The sequence below is a fragment of the Hyaena hyaena genome, unplaced genomic scaffold, assembly GCF_003009895.1.
Source record: "Hyaena hyaena isolate Hyena2069 unplaced genomic scaffold, ASM300989v1 scaffold_497, whole genome shotgun sequence".
Lineage (NCBI taxonomy): Eukaryota > Metazoa > Chordata > Mammalia > Carnivora > Hyaenidae > Hyaena > Hyaena hyaena.
In genome coordinates this window covers 465,431-479,021 of record NW_024081130.1, presented here as the reverse complement: position 1 = coordinate 479,021, position 13,591 = coordinate 465,431, and the positions used below count along the sequence as shown (strand labels likewise).

At 51.5% G+C, this 13,591-nt stretch overlaps 3 protein-coding genes across 3 annotated transcripts; 1 reads left to right on the top strand and 2 right to left on the bottom strand.

The window, feature by feature from the left end:
- Positions 1 to 185: 185 nt before the first annotated feature.
- On the top strand, positions 186 to 2,458 carry EMC9 (ER membrane protein complex subunit 9). The gene is made up of 5 exons (XM_039254737.1): positions 186 to 677; positions 821 to 897; positions 1,796 to 1,865; positions 1,956 to 2,050; positions 2,213 to 2,458. Exons 1-5 carry the CDS (start codon positions 480 to 482, stop codon positions 2,391 to 2,393), a joined length of 621 nt encoding a protein of 206 aa, XP_039110668.1. The 5' UTR covers positions 186 to 479; the 3' UTR covers positions 2,394 to 2,458.
- On the bottom strand, positions 2,449 to 5,244 carry PSME1 (proteasome activator subunit 1). The gene is made up of 11 exons (XM_039254736.1): positions 5,081 to 5,244; positions 4,434 to 4,466; positions 4,226 to 4,288; positions 4,000 to 4,110; positions 3,862 to 3,907; positions 3,648 to 3,745; positions 3,328 to 3,396; positions 3,175 to 3,242; positions 3,014 to 3,068; positions 2,850 to 2,936; positions 2,449 to 2,676 (listed from the first exon to the last, which is right to left on the bottom strand). The coding sequence occupies exons 1-11, from the start codon at positions 5,117 to 5,119 to the stop codon at positions 2,596 to 2,598; spliced, it is 750 nt and encodes a 249-aa protein (XP_039110667.1). The 5' UTR covers positions 5,120 to 5,244; the 3' UTR covers positions 2,449 to 2,595.
- Positions 5,245 to 8,012: 2,768 nt separating this feature from the next.
- FITM1 (fat storage inducing transmembrane protein 1) lies at positions 8,013 to 9,985 on the bottom strand. The gene is made up of 2 exons (XM_039254735.1): positions 9,032 to 9,985; positions 8,013 to 8,650 (listed from the first exon to the last, which is right to left on the bottom strand). The coding sequence occupies exons 1-2, from the start codon at positions 9,295 to 9,297 to the stop codon at positions 8,038 to 8,040; spliced, it is 879 nt and encodes a 292-aa protein (XP_039110666.1). The 5' UTR covers positions 9,298 to 9,985; the 3' UTR covers positions 8,013 to 8,037.
- Positions 9,986 to 13,591: the final 3,606 nt, after the last annotated feature.

The window sequence follows — 13,591 nt, the reverse complement described above, 5'->3', positions numbered from 1 at the left end:
TTCTGGGCCGAAGTCGAGTAGCCTTGCCAATGAGCCAGCGGGCAGGTCTCTTCAGCTTTCAGGTGTGGGTCCTTTCCAGTGCGCGGGAGACAAAGGTGGGGCAAAGTGTGGATGCAGCCGATGATTGGGCAAAATGAGAACCTCTAAGCCTATCAAAGGGCACCACGTGGGCGGGACTCCAGAAGCTGGGGCTGCTCACTGCAGCCGGCTGCGAGCCCCCAGGCAGGCGGGGATCAGCGGCCACCCGAAGGGGGCGGGCGGAGGCGGAGCTCGGCGTTGTAACGTGCAATTCCGACCGCCTGCGCCCCAAATCAGGTGGGGCCCGGCGTCGGGACCCCGGTACCCCAGAGCCATCTGGCTGCCTTCGAGCCGAGTCAGCGTCACTGCCGAATCTAAGTGAGGAGGCAGAGGGAAGGGCCAAGGAAGGCTCTGGGGCGCTGGAGGGAGCTTCGCGGACGAGAGCTGGGACCCCGCTCGCCATGGGGGAGGTGGAGATCTCGGCTCGGGCCTACGTGAAGATGTGTCTGCACGCCGCCCGGTACCCGCACGCCGCCGTCAACGGGCTCTTGCTGGCGCCCGCACCGCGGTCGGGAGAATGCCTGTGTCTCACCGACTGTGTGCCCCTGTTCCACAGCCACCTAGCCCTGTCCGTCATGCTGGAGGTCGCCCTCAACCAGGTGCCGTCGCTGGACTCCCACTGACCACCGCGAACCCCCCCTAACACTCCTAGCCCAACCCCATCCCCGGCCTCTGGGCAGCAGTGCCCACCTACAGGGCGGGCGGCACAACTGAGTTTCTGATGGCCCCTTTCCCACGGCAGGTGGATGTGTGGGGCGCGCAGGCCGGTCTGGTAGTGGCTGGGTACTACCATGCCAATGCAGCTCTGGACGATCAGAGGTGAGTGGAGTAGCCAGAGGCAGAAGGCTGAGGGTTATGAGATGAGGGATCAAGAGAACCCTTCTTGGTCATTCCTCCCAACATTCCTTCATCAGATGCTTAGGAGCAGGGACTATATACATCAGGCATTAGGCTGGGTACCAGAGCGAAGGCATATAAATAAATATGAAGGCAATCCCTGGAGGAGCTGTGGTGCGGGTGTGGGGGGATAGCTGTGTATCAATAACAAGCGGACACCTAGCTTTAACTGAGGTGCTGTCCCCCCCCAAGTGCTGCCAGAACACAGAGGAAGCCCAACCCACAACTTCAAAAAAAAAAAAAAAAGGAAATTTCCTTATATATAAAGTTATATACTTACATATGAATCTAATATCTGGATCAAATTATAGTTTTGTAATTTGCTTTTCTCTCCTCACTTAGTAAATATATGCCATTTTTCCATCTCTACACCAAGATTTACCTTAGCCTGGCAGCTGTATATTAGGAGTATGGATGGATATACCATGATTTATTTAATGCCTTAAACACTGAGGTTGTTTCCAATTTTTGGTTAATACAGACACTGTCCAATTATTACAGTAGGTTCTTTTAAGTGGATTTTCTGGTTCAGCATATATATAGTATACTGTTTAAATCTGGGTGGTTAGGCCAAATTACCCTACCAAAAGACCACCTTTGATTTCCACCTTGACCAACAGTCTGAGCAACCATTTCCCACGGAACCCAAGCATTAAGCAGTCGTGTATGAAGCTTCAGGCAGGCCTGACTCCTCTGGCCAGTTACAGGGAAAGGCCACCATACTGCCCCCATTTAGAAGACCCCGGAGGCCCAGCTCAGATGGACAGGGTCTGTATCTAGTCAGCTCTTCACTCCTCTGATCTTCCTTCCCTCTACACAGCCCTGGGCCCTTGGCCTTGAAAATCGCTGGGCGGATTGCAGAATTCTTCCCTGATGCAGTACTTATTATGGTGAGGCTTGGGTTTCAGGGTGGAGACTTGATGAGAAAATAGGAAGTGGCGTCCTTGAAGCCCTCAAGGACAAATTCCTTGTCCACACAGTTGGATAATCAGAAACTGGTGTCTCAGCCTCATGTGCCCCCAGTCATCGTCCTGGAAAACCACGGTCTCCGCTGGGTCCCCAAGGACAAGAACTTGTGAGTGCCCCAGTCCCACCACCTCTTCTTGGAAACCCACAGCTCCTGGGCCTCCTTTGTCCTTGATCTTGCCCCAAGGGTCCTTCTCTAGACCCTAACCTCTGCCACGTATCTGGTGGCACTGCCTGCTGAGTTTGACCTCCATGGGGGTTATCATTTCAGAGTGATGTGGAGGGACTGGGAAGAGTCACGGCAGATGGTGGGAGCACTATTGGAGGGCCGGGCCCACCAGCACCTTGTGGACTTTGACTGCCACCTTGATGACATCCGGCAGGACTGGACCAACCAACAGCTTAACACCCAAATCACCCAATGGGTTGGTCCCACCAATGGAAATACCTGAACCAGGGCTGGGAGGTGGAAGGGAGAGGGTCAGGATCCAATAAAGACACTTGGGCTGAAGGGCAATGGTATGACTATTTATTGGGCCTGGGAGGCAGGGGAGGGAGAAACCTCAACAGGCTAAAGGTGGCGGAAAAGTCTGGAGTCCTGTGTAAAAGATAGGAAGGTCTCTGCTGGACCCATTACAGGATGAGAAGAGGCTCTCAATAGATCATTCCTTTTGTTTCTCCCCTGGGCTTCTTGAGCTTCTCGAAATTCTTCAGGATGATGTCATATAACACAGCCTACAGGGCCAGAGAGGAATGGGGGTAGCCACAGGCCCCCAGTGGCTCCTGTGCCCCATTTCTAGTCTTATGGAGAGGCTAAGCTCTGTCACCCTTCACCCCCAGCCTGCAGGGTTAGGGAGTAGGTGGCCTGGGAAAACTGCCTCTGCCCACCCCTGCCATTGCTTCCTCACATAAGCATTGCGGATCTCCATGACCATCAACCGGATGTCCCGGTACTCTGCCTCATCCAGCTCATGCACCAGCTGTCGATAATCACCCTGTGGGAGACTTGGGTCAGGTCTGACTTCAGATATCTCCTTCCCCCACCATGCACCCTGACTTGGGCCTCACCTACCACATGGGGCTGCTTGGCTGCTTTGGTCACAGCATCGCCCCGCTCAGAGAAATACCTGTAGGAAATAGAAGTGTATGGAGCAGAAGGAAGAGAGGGAGCCTAGGTTTCTATCCAAGGAAAAGGCAGAGTATGCATGCAGGTGCAAGTGGGCAGTGACTCACTTGGAGATTTGTGTGTGGAAGCCTTCCAGCTTGGTGTGAAGGGCAGTCATCAGCTCAAACACTTTCTCCTGGGGAAAGAATGCAAGGGGGAAACTGGAAAGCAGCACGGACTGAAGCAGTAAGGAGGGCAGAGGAGTGGGGTAGTGCTCTCACCTGCACAGCCACTCCAAAATTGTTCCCATCTTCAATTCGAGGTATCTGCAGCTGCAACCAGGTGGTGACCTGGAAGGAGGGAATGGCATCAAAGCCACATGAGCTCCCAACCTAATTCCCAGGTTCTTGTCCTTTGCTTCCCTGCCCATGGCGGGGGAAGGTGTGCCAGGTCTGTCCTGAGCCCCAAGCCCTACAATTCTGGCTTCACTTACTGTGCCCTCTCCTGCTAAGACCTGAGAGGTGCCAAGTGCTACCTGGCAGGGACCAAGGAAGACAAAGAGTTAGATCTGAAGTCTGGGGGCAGGAGTGGGAGGGCTCACCAGGTTGAGCTGCTCAATGACATCCTTGATCTCAGGCTTTAGACGCTGAAGGAGGACCACAATCTTCTCATTGCAGTTCACTGGCCCACAGGGAGGACCTAGGCAGTGGGCAATGGGTCAGTCACCAGGCTGGGACTGTGTGAGGAGCAGGGAAGAGGAACTCCTACAGGAGGAGCTCCTGGAATGTGAGCCTCAAGTTCCTTCATAGTGGTACCTTTGTCTTCATCTTCCTCTTTCTTCTTTCCATCTTTGTCTTCCTTCTGCAGAGAGATAGGGGCTCTTGGGAGTCAGGCCTAACTAAGGCTGATTTTCCCCATGGTTGGGTCCCTCCTCCCAGCTCTTCCTGGCTTGCCTCCTGCTGCTTCTTTCGCTCCTCTTTCTCTTTCTCCTTGACTGGATCAGGCACTGGGATGTCCAATGGGGCCTTCAGATTGCTCAGGTTGGCTTCATTGAGAGCTGGCTCCTGGTGCAAGGTGGGAGGAGGGCTGGAGGCAAGGGCATCCTTCTCACCTCACTCTCATGGCCCCCCAGACTCTCCCCTTGATCTTTACTATCCAGCTTCCTGCTGCCCCCAGTACCTTTAAAAATGCATCCAACTCAGAAATCTTCTTGGGGAAGTAGCTCCCCAGCAGGTTTTCTGTCTGTGTGAAGTGGGGGTGGGGGGAAGATGGGGATCAGAATCAAATGTTCTTCAGGCAGTGAAGCAGCGTTCACACTGCCCAGTAAGGCAGGGCTGAGCGGTGGGAGTTCGATAGGGTTGGCGTGCTCATGGGGCAGGTTACTTACCTTGGTACACAGGTCTTCACGGAACACATCCACCTGTGGGACACAGGCAGCCCTTCACAAACCTGGCTTAACAGCCAGCTCATTTGAGGACCGTTCCCTTAGGGTTGTGTAGGGCCTGACCTGGGGAAGCGGGTGGGGTTGGGGAGGGTGAAGTGGATCCCCTTGGGGCTGGATGTGGGGGATGAGAACATTCCTGGCGGTGAAGGGCAAGTGGTCCAAGTGAGAACAGATCCCTTGGTCTCCTGGGCTGTACAAGGAAGGGTGTAAGAGCCTCTACCACTGGCGCTGGGACGGCGTGCTCTGTGGAGTGGGCCCAGGGCTCTCCCGTGGGAAAGATGAGGTGGCAGGGCAGCTCCGGCACCCTGTCTGTGTGTGGCCCCGGCCCCACGCCAGCGGACTTCCCCTCCACGCCAGCTCTCCGCTTCACCGCACCCCGCTGAACCTCGGCCGCCTAGCTTCTCCCGGCAGGTGGACCACGTCTGTCTCCCTCCGGCACAGGTGCTCCTGGCACGGAGGCTCGCGTGGGCTCCATTCAACCTCGACCGAAAGGACTAGCGACGGGGGTTAGGGGGGTGGGTCATGGACGCCTGCAGCCTTTCGGAGCCACGCCTCCCTAATGGGCCTTTCCTCAATCCCGCACCGCTCACCTTGGCTTGGGCTTCAGGCTGGACCCTGAGCGTGGCCATGGCCGGGGCGGGGGGTCTAGCGCCGCACGAGAAGCGGAGTGCGCACGGGGAAGGGAAAGCGAAAGCAAGCTCTCACCCCCACCGGGGCCTTCCTGGGTATCGGGGAGTGGAGGTACTGGAGGGGGCGGGGCCGGACGGAGAGAGCAGAGGGCCGAGGGGCGGAGGGCCGCCGCCGCGGCAGGGCTCCCCCTGGAGGCCGAGAGGAGCGTTGCCACCTCCTCCGCTAGGCGGCCCGCGCCAGCGCGCTTCTATTTCCCCAGCCTGCACCCCACGCTCAGCCACTCCCACCCCGCCGCCTCACTTCCCGCCTTTCGACTCGAAGCCTATTGCCACCGCTGCCCCCCTCACCCCCCCGCCCACCGCTTTCTATCAGCTCCTTGCCCCGCCATGCACCGCGGGCCCGCCTCCCCGTCTCCCGGAGCCTATAGGCCGGCCAAGGCCAGTGCCCGCCTCCCATCTCCCTGCCTCCGGATTCCGCTGGTTCTCTTCTGCTCCTGCTCCGCTGGGACCGTGATAAGCCTTATCTGGCGCTCTTCGTCTTTTCTGGACTCCTTACCATACCCCTGACTCCATGGGCATCGTCTGGCCCATGCGGTGACATGACACTGTCACCACTCCAAACCAGGCCCTGGTCAGCTCCCTCCTGACCGTTGTTGTGGACTACACCCCCCTATACTCTCCGCACAGTAGTGGATCAGACCTCTCTCTTGGCTTAAAGCCTTTCTCAGCTTCTTGTTGACCTTAGAATGAAATCTAAAGGGCTTTCCTGGCCCGTAAGGCTTGCCTGACCTGCGAGGCACCTGTTCTTCAACTTCACTTTCCACTGCTTTCATTACACTTGGAAATATCTGGGCCTTCCGTTGTTGCTTAAATTTCACTGGGGTTCATTCCTATCTCAGGGCCTTTGCCCTTACTAATCCCCTTGCCTGACACACCCTTTCCCTGCCTTAGGTTGTCAGCTCAAATGTCACCTCTCCAGAGGGAACTCTTTCCATTAAGTCTTTATTACAAACCAGCCTGTTTTAGTACATTCATAGCACTTTAGCTCTCCGTTATTAGTCAATGTATTTTATTTATTTTTTGAGGATAGTGGTGGTTTAACAGACTTTTAAAAAATGCTTATTTTTGAGAGACAGAGAGCAGGGGAAGGTCAGAGAAAGAGGGAGACAGAATCTGACGCAAGCTCAAGCTCTCAGCTGTCAGCACAGAACCAGACACATGGCTCGAACCCACCAACAGTAAGATCATGACCTGAACTGAAGTCGGACACTTAACCGACTGAGCCACCTAGGTGCCCCAAGGATAGTGTGTGTGGTTTAGGCCGGGAGTTGGCAAACTTTTTCTGTAAAAGGCTGGATAGTAAACATTTTAGGTTTTGTGGGTCATATGGTGTCTGTAGTAATGAGTCAACTCTGCCATTGCAGCAGGTGAAACAGCCATACCTAAATGAATTAGTATGGCTAGGTTTCAGTAAAACTTTATCTATGGACAATGGACTTTGAATTCTGTGTAATTTTCACATATCATGGAATATTCTTTTCTTTCAATCATTAAAAATGTAAAAACCTGGGCGCCTGGGTGGCTCAGTTGGTTAAGCGTCGGACATCAGCTCAGATCACGATCTTGAGGTTTGTGAGTTTCAGCCCCGCGTCGGGCTCTGTACTAACAGCTCAGAGCCTGGAGCCTGTTTCAGATTCTGTGTCTCCTCTCTCTGTCTGCTCTTCCCTTGTTTGCGTTCTCTCTCTCTGTCTCTCAAAAATAAATTAAGAAAATTTTTTTAATGTAAAAACCTTTGTTGACCCTCAGGCCATACAAAAACTAGCCACAGGAGGGTTGTAGTTGCTGGTCCTCTGTTGAGAGCACAGGCAATGGACCCACATTGCGTGGGTTTATAATTCTGGCTTTGATATTTACCATCTGTGAACAAGTAACTTAACCTCTGCACCTCAGTTTTCACAACTGTACAATAGGAATACTACCAAACCTACCTGATAGTGTTGGTGTTGTTATGAGGGCTAAATGTCTTAATTTATATGAAGAACTTAGAGACACTTAGAACTGTGCCCGGCACATAGTAAGCACAATAGAAACAGTTGCTGTTATTTGTGAGTTTATCATCTGCCTCCCCCATTAACCTATAAGCCCCCAAACAGCAGAAACCTTATCTTTATTTTTTGCTTTTGATTTATAATTATTATTATTATTATTATTTTATAAATAGTTTATTGTCAAATTAGTTTCCACATAACACTCAGTGCTCATCCCCAAAGTGCCCTCCTCCATGCCCATCCCCTATAATTATTATTTTTAAATATTTATTTATTTTGAGAGAGAGGGAGGGAGGGAGAAAGAGAGAATCCCTAGCAGACTCTGTGCTGTCAGTGCAGAGCCCAATTCAGGCTCCATCTCACGGACTGTGAGATCATGACCCGAGCTGAAGTCAAGTAGGACGCTTAACTGACTGAGCCACCCAGGTGCTTCAGAAACCTTGTCTCATTCACAAGGCATGAAACTCTGCTTGGCTCAATTAATGCCTGTTAAATAAATGTGCCCAGATAGGCCTCTGAGGAAGATGGAGGGGGAATTCAGTGGAGGGAGGAGGCAGGAAAAACGAATCAGCCAGGCTAGAGATAAGGGGCTGCTCACCAGGAGTGCTTGACCTGCTCTAGCATCGCCGCTCCTTGATACTGGGAGCCCTCCATGTAGCCTGAAGTCTGCAAGGACTGGGAGACTAAAAGGACAGCAGGAGGGATGGAGACCAAGCATAAGGAAGGGTATTCAAAGTTGGTAACAGCAAGGAATGGTTGAGGAATGCGAGAGACTACCTGATTCTTTTCTTATCCTTCCCACCCTTGCTGAGTCCGCCCAACCAAATGATGAGAAGAGCCAGAACTCGGCCTGATTTGCCTTTATTTCTTTCAGTTATGCTTGCGGCTGGAGTGGGGCCGAGGGAAGAGCCCGTGGCCGGGGCTCCCTGGAGACCAGGGCTGGTGATACCAGCTGCCATAGGTGAGGTACCAGGCAAAGGTGCCCACTGCGGCACCCACCACCTTGTGAGTGTACTGGTGGAAATAGATGACGGTACAGAGCAGCAAGAAGTTCCAGAGGCCCAGCAGCAGCACGTTGAGCAGGAAGACCAGGCGCAGGGGCGCCCCGGCTGGCAGCCCATGGGCCAGGTACTTGGCGAACACAGCGGCTTCCTCGGCCATGAGCAGACAGCAGAAGGTGAGCAGGAAGGTGTGGGAGGAGACCGTGTAGCCCCGCCACTGGTGGCCGGCTGCCAGGCAGCTGCGGCGGTCGGGAAGCTCGTGCAGCAGCAGGCCCTGAGGCAGAGGCTCGAAGCAGGAACCGGTCAGGTCCTCGATGAGCAGGAAGGCCCGGCCGGCCCCCCGCCACACTGCCGCCCCCACCACCAACCGGCTCAGGTGCCGGGCAGTCACTGCCACGCTCCGCGTAGCCAGGAACACCACCAGCAACACGAAGCCCCCCAGGAAGGTGCACGTCCAGCCCCATGCCGAATTCACAAACTTTCTGTAGGCACAGAAGAAGGGAGGCTATTGCGACCGCTCAGCCCCATCTTCCACCCCATCTGTGTTCCCATCACTGCACTGTTCCCAGTGCTACATATCATCACTGGTTCTGTTTCCTCCCTCTACCCCCATTCCCCATTCACTTAAACTTTGCCATCTCTTTAGAGACCCATTCAGCCTTCTAGGACCCAAACTTCCTCTTCAGCCCTGCTCCTGATTTCCCCTGTACCCCACAACTCTGTTCCCCTCCCCCTTCCCAATTTCTCCTCAACCTCCTAGCCTATTTTTAGTGTCCAGACTGGCAGGAGAACAGAAGCCCGGAGGAGGGAGCTGGGATCCCAGAGCACGGGGAGCCGGCACCCACAGCCTCAAGCAGACTCACATGTTGAAGAAGTTGCCGTGGCTGGCGAAGATAGTCCGAGGGTTGACGTGGAACTGCAGAAGGGGCCCGAAGATGACCACTGCTGCCAACCAGGCGTGGTAGAGGCGCCGTAAGCAGGGGCTGCCCAGGAGACGGGCGGCCTGTTCACTTCCAAAGTACAGCAAGGCAGAGGCCACCCAGAGCAGCACCTTGACCAGGCAGCCCAGCAGTGCCCGGATTCGGGCCCCAGCCCCTGGCCCTGCCCCCACCACCGGCCCCCGCTCCATGTTCCCTCCCCTCCCCACTAACTGCTTGCTCTGCTGGGCAGCTGAGGAGGGGCTGATGGGGCCCCCCCTGGACAAGGACAGGCAGTGACAGGTGTGGCAGACACAGGGCAGAGCCCTGTTGGCAGCTGGCAGGCGGGGGAGAGGGGCGGGGGGCAGCAAGGGGCCAGGGCGGAGGGCTGCCACGTCAGCAGGGTCCTAGCCTTAGATGCCTGTCCTGACAGTGGCCTGTGTCCTTTCCTGTTAGCCCTGTGTCCCCTTGACTCTCCAGGTCTGTGTCCCCAGCTCCAGCTCTGTTCTAGTTCTTGTTGGAGGGCGAGGCCTACTGTTCAGCATTGTCTTTGTCCACAGTCTGCCTGGGTCCGCCTGTCTTTGGTCAGCCAGTCACCTCCACCCCACCCCAAATTTACTATGTTTGCTCCACAAGGAAATCAGGGGGTCATGAAGATTCAGATTAACCAAACCTTGGAAATCATTAAAAGTAGCTTGCGTGAGCTCTCTCTCTCTCAAAATGAGTAATTTTTTTAAAAACTAAAAACAAGAACAACAACAACAAACCAAAGTATGGTCCCATCTTAGATCTGATGTCTGGTTTATTTGCATAAGCACCATGGTTTATGCAGGGCCAAACTAGCCCCTCAGAGCCCCTCATACCAGTCAGGGGCTGGGGCCGGGTCAAGGCCCCAGGGACACTGTGCTGTGCACAGACATCTCATGCATCCTGTAGGGGTGGGCTCTCGTACTCAGAATTCAGGACAGGGGCTAGATCACACTGATGACAAGGCAGACACAGATTTTTAAAAAAAATTTTTACAGAGACTGTGAGCAGGGGAGAGGGGCAGAGGGAGAGAGAGCAATTCTTAAAGTTTATTTATTTTGAGACAGAGACTGTGAGTGGGGGAGGGGCAGAGAGAGGGCAAGAGAGAATCCCAGCGCAGGTTCTGCGCTGCCAGTGCAAAACTGGATGCAGGCCTTGACCCATGAAGCCGAGAGAGCATGACCTGAGCAGATTCCAAGAGTCTGACGCTTAATGGACTGAGCTACCCACGCACCCCCCATTCCTTGGAATGTTTATTATGATGGCCAACAGGTGATATCCAAGTTTCTGGTGAAAGGCATACTGTATGAGAGATGGCGGTGGCCCAGGTTGGATTTTCAGAACCCCAAAGATTAGGTTTAGTACCATGTGATGGGGATGGGGGATGAGGAGACCCTACAAGAAAAATCCCCAGCTTGGAGTCCATCAAAACCTTAGGTCGTGTTCACCTACCAGTTACCCTGGGTCCTAAACCCCACACTGGCCTCCCAGCCTGACCCCTGGGGCTGGAACCATGAGGAGAGGAACCTAAACAAGGATATCCCTGTTATTCAGTAACTGTTCTGGGATCCTTTTTTTGTCTTCCTCATTTCTCAAAACCATGGTGGGATTTCAGAGCACAGTGGAGGCCCGCTACATGAAGTAGTGAAAGGAATGAGCAAGCAAGTACACCTGGGTTCTGAACTGTGTGACTTTGGGAAAATCAACTAACCCTCCTTGGTCTTCAGTGCTCTCATCCACACTGATCAAGGTTGCTTCATCAATCTGATTCTTTCCAGATTCTAAAGCCATACCTCGACACAGTTCCTGTTTATGGACCCTAACATGAAGACCTATAGAACCTCTCACGCATTTTTAAGTTGACAAAAAATTTTTCATCGTAATTTTAAATAGTTGCGCAGAACATAATTTCCAATGCATTTTCTATATATCACTCTTTTAAATATACCCAATGGAATCTAAACCCTACAGTGATTATATACCTTACCATTATTCATTTAAAAAACATGTGCCAAGATCTTAATAGTAAGAAATGATATTTCTATTAGACTTCCCCTACAGAACTTATCCTAATGTTTTTATACCTGAAAGTCTTTTATTGATCACACTTCCCTGCCAAAAATATGCCTATAATTTGAAACTTAATTTTAATTTTTAAAGTTTATTTTGAGAAAGAGAGAGAGAGAGAGAGAGAGAGAGAGAATCCCAAGCAGCCTCTATGCTGCCAGTGCAAAGCCCGACATGGGGCTCAAACCCATGAACCGTGAGATCATGACCTGAGCCAAAATCAAGTGGGACACTTAATCGACTGAGCTACCCAGGTGACCTGAAAGTTAATTTTAAAATTAACTTGTGTTCACAAGGCCCTGAAATTAAAACATTTTCCTTCTGGATAAAGTTTTTATAATAACTATTAGTAGTACAAAATGTATAATTAGTACAGCAGTGTTTCTTTTTTAATTTAAATTTTAGTTAAAACATTTTTAGTTAACATACAGTGCAATGTTGGTTTCAGGAGAATTCAGTGATTTACCACTTACAATAATCAGTGCTCATCCCAACAAGTGCCCTCCTTAGTACCCATTACCCAGCTAGCCTGTCTTCCACCCACCTCCGTCAACCCATAGTTTGTTCTCTGTCATTAAGAGCCTCTTGTGGTTTCCCTCTCTTCTCTCCCCACTCCTTCCCCTATGTTCAACTGTTTTGTTTCTTAAAACTCATTGTTTCCACATGAGTGAAATCATGATATTTCTCTTTCTCTGACCGATTTATTTCACTTCGCCTCATACACTCTAGCTCCATCCACATCATTGCAAATGGCAAGATATCATTTTCTGATCACTGAGTAATATTCCATTATATATATATGTATACTACTTCTTTATCCATTTGTCAGTCAGATTTCACGTATTTCTGATCATTAATAATAAACTAAAATTGTACTGGAAATTCATCTCTTAATGAGAACAGATGGTCCGTGAGGCCTTGATTAAAAGAGGGTTTGAGATGGAAACTAATTTGACAATAAACTGTTTGTAAAAAAAAAAAAAAAAAAAAGAGGGTTTGAGGATACTAAAAACTTTAATTTGCTTCTAAGTTTTGGCGCCTTGGAGGATATACAGGTTCTGGGTGAGATGGGTGGCATCTCTGGGATGGAGTGACAGAAGGGGAATGAGTAGGGCTGGTGGGAAGGGAGATGGGCATGATAGTTTCACATTAGGCAGAGCAGAGGAAAGAACATGTGTGGGCCAAGCTGTTGGATAATCCACTCTTTTAAAACTACCTGTTTTGCAGAGCGCCTGGGTGGCTCAGTTGGTTAAACGTCTAACTTCGGCTCAGGTCATGATTTCATGGTTGGTGGGTTTGAGCCTTGCATTGAGCTCTGTGCTGACAGCCTAGAGCCTGCTTCGGATTCTGTGTCTCCTTCTCTTTCTGCCCCTCCCCGACTTGTGCTGTGTCTCTTTCTGTTTCTCAAAAATAAATAAATATAAAATTTAAAAAAAAAATTTGGGGGGGAGCCTGGGTGGCTTAGTCAGTTAAGCGTCCGACTTTCGCTTAGGTCATGATCTCGCNTAAGCGTCCGACTTTCGCTTAGGTCATGATCTCGCGGTTCGTGGGTTCGAGCCCCGCATCGGGCTCTGTGCTGACTGCCAGCTCAGAGCCTGGAGCCTGTTTCAGAGTCTGTGTCTCCCTCTCTCTCTGACCCTCCCCTGCTCACGCGGTCTCTCTCTCTCCTAGAAATAAAAAAATAACAAAAAATAAAAATAAAAATTTTTTTTAACTGCCTGTTTTGCTGTGAAAGAGAAATCCCTTTTATCCCCTCCTGTGTCTTTGAGAACTCCTGGAGGTGTGTATGCTGGTTTGAAAATTGCATCAGAGATAATGAAATGTCATAAAGAAAGGTAGATCAGAGCTGGGTGTGGACCCCAACCACCTCCCCTACTAACCATAAACCATAGGTTTGCTCTGTCCCGCTCTAAAGGTATTTTTGGCAATGTATTCTATCTGAGGCATGTTGCGTGACCTCTTCACATTGCCGTTTCCTCACCTGTACTAAGGCTGGCTGTGAGGATGGAAAAGGTTCTGGGTGTGAAGTGCCCAGATGGGGTCTAGCATCAGTGCCCACCCTGTTCGCTCTAGTTCTGAGCCAATTCTCATAGACCAGACCAGCTCCAAGGCCAGCCCCAAAACAAGGTTGATGTGGGTGTTCCAGGCTCTAATCTAAAATGTGCTTACTTTCTGCTATCTCAGTTTCTACTTGCTGGAAGTTTCTGAGTTCAGTGAGGGAGTTGCCTGTTGCAGAGCACAGTTAACAAATGTTTTGGTATTTCTCTTCATCTTGAGGGGCTTCAGAGGGGCGTGTTTTCTCCCACAGAGAAGCATACCTGAAGGCTTTGTGGATACTATTTTCTCGAAGTGAAAGGATAAAAGGCCTCAAATAGGAAAAAAGAGTGAGTGAGACAGAGACAGACACTGAGC

Coding starts and splice junctions, on each gene's coding strand:
- EMC9 (XM_039254737.1), top strand. CDS start 480: ATGGGGGAGGTGGAGATCTCGGCTCGGGCCTACGTGAAGATGTGTCTG. Junction 678..820: donor TGGAGGTCGCCCTCAACCAG/GTGCCGTCGCTG, acceptor TTCCCACGGCAG/GTGGATGTGTGGGGCGCGCA. Junction 2,051..2,212: donor GTCCCCAAGGACAAGAACTT/GTGAGTGCCCCA, acceptor TTATCATTTCAG/AGTGATGTGGAGGGACTGGG.
- PSME1 (XM_039254736.1), bottom strand. CDS start 5,119: ATGGCCACGCTCAGGGTCCAGCCTGAAGCCCAAGCCAAG. Junction 3,397..3,647: donor TCATTGAGCAGCTCAACCTG/GTGAGCCCTCCC, acceptor CCCTCCTTCCAG/GTCACCACCTGGTTGCAGCT. Junction 3,243..3,327: donor ATTTTGGAGTGGCTGTGCAG/GTGAGAGCACTA, acceptor TTCTTTCCCCAG/GAGAAAGTGTTTGAGCTGAT.
- FITM1 (XM_039254735.1), bottom strand. CDS start 9,297: ATGGAGCGGGGGCCGGTGGTGGGGGCAGGGCCAGGGGCTGGGGCCCGA. Junction 8,651..9,031: donor CACGGCAACTTCTTCAACAT/GTGAGTCTGCTT, acceptor CTGTGCCTACAG/AAAGTTTGTGAATTCGGCAT.